This window comes from Fomitopsis serialis (genome assembly GCF_022376445.1).
Source record: "Fomitopsis serialis strain Sig1Antser10 chromosome Unknown B0H18scaffold_438, whole genome shotgun sequence".
Classification (NCBI taxonomy): Eukaryota; Fungi; Basidiomycota; class Agaricomycetes; order Polyporales; family Fomitopsidaceae; genus Fomitopsis; species Fomitopsis serialis.
The window spans coordinates 1-3,988 of NW_025955398.1; the positions used below are offsets into that span (position 1 = coordinate 1).

General features: G+C 54.6%; 1 protein-coding gene across 1 annotated transcript; it reads left to right on the plus strand.

The window, feature by feature from the left end:
• Positions 1-55: 55 nt before the first annotated feature.
• On the plus strand, positions 56-1,295 carry B0H18DRAFT_963129 (uncharacterized protein; the record flags this gene model as incomplete). The annotated part of the gene is made up of 8 exons (XM_048043148.1): positions 56-217; positions 285-331; positions 385-477; positions 527-689; positions 739-786; positions 844-900; positions 950-1,083; positions 1,217-1,295. Coding segments are annotated over 8 exons (783 nt in total), but the record flags the coding sequence as incomplete, so codon positions are not given.
• Positions 1,296-3,988: the final 2,693 nt, after the last annotated feature.

The window sequence follows — 3,988 nt, forward strand, 5'->3', positions numbered from 1 at the left end:
TGAAGGTGAGTGTATATCCCCTCAATGCTAATGTTATTGGGCTGACGTAACATAGGCTAGTCGTGTCAATCGCAAGCAACCTTTCCAGCACAAGGCAATCTTCCAGCTCATAGCAGTGCAATGGTTCTATGCCGGCCAACGCGACTCGGTGATCAAAGAATCACAAGGAAGGTTCGCAGAGGTACTGGATAACCTTCTGGCACTGGTCTGCAATGTGGTAAGTCCTACAACTCGGATACAAAGCGCATAGTGTATAGAACACTGATATCACTACACAATTACAGATTGAAATGGGATTAGCAGATGTTGCCACGGGATCCCACGCACCCAAGTGAGTGCAGTATGCTATAGACATTTCAGAACTACTGATTGGGGTTTCTGTAGGTGGGTGAACATCATCGGTGTCCTCGGGGAGATGAAGGACAAGGCACCAAAGGCATATGTAGCATTGAAGCAGTTTGTCTGGGCTCAGGTATCGTAAGTGCCAGTAGTCTCCCTGCTCCGCCAGCTGACATCATCAACTCAGCGAACTTATTTGCAAGGAAGAAGAGGCTGGCAAGAGGGCAGCTTCTACATCAGGCATTGGTGATGAGGCTACGGCGGACGACGAGTTTGTAGCGTGGGATGACATTGAGGTCATTGATGTCAACGCTCAGCCATCTGGCGAGGCGTCTTCGTCGGAACGCGAGGTATGTGGTATGGCTGTAGATTTGAATGGCATTCATGACCAACTATCAGGCATTGTTGACGGCGGAAACAGCGGCACAGTTGACGGTCCCGGCGAACGTGAGTTGCAACACTATGTATATTTTTTACCCCAGTAATAATGCCATTGCCAGCAAGCGTGACCGGAAAGTGAGCAAGGCAGCACATATACCTCCATTGCGCACAACGACCAAGGTAAGTCCTCAAGGCACCTCCCGTTATCAAACGGACTGATGTCCCACAGACTTACTCTATCGCAATCCTGACGCGTAACATCTGCCACAAGTTCGGTTTGCTACATGCGTATCTAGTCTCCTATCTCTCGTTGTCGGATACCCTCGTGTCACATGTATTATATACCGTGCGATCATCATCTGTGTACGTGCCAAGAATGCTATGTGTGATTTGTAATCAAATGTACAATTTGCCAATTGTGCACGAATTGTTGGGAAAGCAATGTAACCCTTACACGTCTTGGCCAAGTCCTGATGCTACTATGATATGCCACAAGACGAGTCATGCTTGAATGGTCAGACAAGCTGTTTGGGGTCCTCAAGCACATGGGCAATGTAACATATTATAATGCTTAGCCAAGCTATGGAGGTTTAACCCAAGCAGCATTCCGCCGGGACTTGTCTTGCCAAGCAAACAGGGGTTCCCAAAACAATAATAGTCTTTTATGGCTTGACAAGCAAAGCCTGTTTTTCCTGATGTTCGTCAGTACGTTCGCCAGCTCGTAGTTGCCCGAGAGGCTCTACACTTCTTCTCCTGCCGTCGCTCGCCTTCCTTGTTACCATTCGTTCGACACGTCTGTCGAAACCCTCCTTCCTACCCTCGAGGCTTAGCCCTCGCCTTCGAACAGTCTTCGACATCTTCGAAGCTCTCCCACGTCGTTCGGAGTCTTGTCCGTCCTCCTCCTTCTTACCTAGACCACTGTACAGTCCCCCGTACATCTCATAGACTCAGAGGCCTCACATACCACTGCTCGACCTCACGGTTGGGTTTTTGTGTGGCTTTTGTGTTCTTTTCGGTCGCGTCATCTTGGAGCCCACCGCGAGGGGGATATAGAGCAAGATTCCGCCGCGTCGGAACTTCGACGTCAACCCTGAAGACTACCGAGACTACGAAAGTCCTCTTCTCGCACTCGCTATCGACAGTTGTCTAGGTCCCGGATCCGCCGCCGCCTTTCGCAGGCATAGCAACCCTCTACCAGGACCTTCGACTATCCCCTCTTCGTCCGAACACGTCGAGCTTGTCCCCGATCACGACGATCAGGAACGCTCCGTTCGAGACCAAGTACCTACTACTCCATCTCATCCCGGACGTGCTCGGAGACTTTCGCTCTCAGACGACCTAGAGTCTCGAGTCTTTGGCTCTCCTCTACCGTCCCTAACACCGTCGCCACCTCTCGAAGGAGAGGACCTCAGTTCAGCCACGCCGATCACGACGCGTAGTGGAGCCACCACCTCACGTCTACCTTTACCCACCCGTCGCAGAGCGTCGTTAGCCCCTCCAGGACCAGAGTCGTCCGAGCCGCGAAGGACTTCGACCAGCGACAACCAAAACCCTTCGAACGATCCACCAAATCCTTCGAACCCTCCGAACACCGATACAAACATGTCCGAAGCAGCAGCACAAGCTTCGAAGGCGGCTTCCATGCCTGCCCGCGGTCACTCAACCGCGCTGGTCTTTGATGAGTCAGAGCCCTTCGCGTTCAACCGTTTCTTCCAGGACCTCGAGACCCACTTCACGCGATGCGGGATCACCACCAATGCGGACAAGAAGTCATGGGCCGTTCGGTACCCGCCGATACGGGTCTCGGACCTGTGGATGATGCAGCCGACGTACAAGGATGCTACGAAGACGTACGACGAGTTTAAGACAGCTCTTCGAACACTCTACCCGGGTGCCGACGACCAACACAAGTATTCGACAGACGACCTCGACAAGGTGGTCCAGGAACGTCAGAGGCTTGGCCTGAGCAACGCGCTCGACCTCGCCGCTTATTATCGTGATTTTTACATGATCTCCGAGTACCTCATCGCTCAGGGTTCCCTCTCGACGCTCGAACAAGATCGAAGGTTCCAGCAAGGCTTTCCCCCAGCGCTTTGGGGACCGATCGAACAACGCTTGTTCATGAAGAACCCCGACCACTCGAGACGCAAGCCATGGACCTTCGCGCAGATCTACATCGCCGCTCAATGGGTCCTAGACGGCCCTACCCCCGCTTCGACGTTTCAACAAGTCATAGTCCAATCTTCGAACGTCCCCTCAGGTCCTTCGAACGTCGCACCATCTAATTCGTCCGGCGTTAAAACGAAGACCTCCTACCAGTCTTGCAGACGCTGATCAAGACTCTCGAGGCTCAGCAGTTTAGGAGTCGGTCCCCCGGCCACCAGGCGGTAGAGACGGCCCTCACTGCTTCTACTGCGGTCGTTCGGGCTGTCGCATCAACGACTGCGAAATGTTCGAAGACGACGCCAAGAAGGGCTTGTGCCGGAGGAACCCAGACGGCAAGGTCGTGTCGTTCGACGGTCGATTCATGAGCAGGAGAGAGGGCGAGACCCTCCGCGACGCCATCTATGAGTACGCGCGCCGCACCGGCAAAGTCGGACTTAACGCGAACACTTCGAACGGTTCGGGCGGTGCCACCCAAGGTTCGACTACCTCCCAGCTACTCTACGAAGCGATCGAGGCCCCACCGACTGCGACGTACGCCTTAGACATTGGCGAGACCCTCGAACGTATGCGAGACCAGCTGTCACATATCACGGAGGTCTACGCCCAAGAGCAGCGGAAGAAGCACGTGTTCGACGGCGTCATGATTGACAAGAGGCCGCAGCGTTCCACGGCCCGTCCTGCGAACTTGCCCACCGATAAGTCACGAGCTCCGGACTCCCGAGGCTCTTCGAAGGAGCGTACCGTACGCTTCGCTTCGCCGCCTGTGTCGAGTCAGCAAGCAGCACCGATCGAGACCCCAATCACGCGTTCGAAGAGTGTAGAGCGTGCAGGTCCGCCACCGAGAGCTCCGACGCCACCTGCAGAGTCTAGGCCGAGCGTCCAAGCCTCGGCACCGCCAGCGCAGTCAGTTCCCGACAAGGAGAGTCCGATCCATCCCTTCGCAAATGTTCGGGACGCGACCTATGCACCACCGACGACCCGAAACTTCGGAGCAGCGCCTACGAAGTTTAAGAACCGGGACGGCTCGTATACGAATCTTGCACCTGTAGTTCAGGCCCAGCTGGCCGAGTCCGTCTTCAAGCGCTCCATGAGCACGCCAACG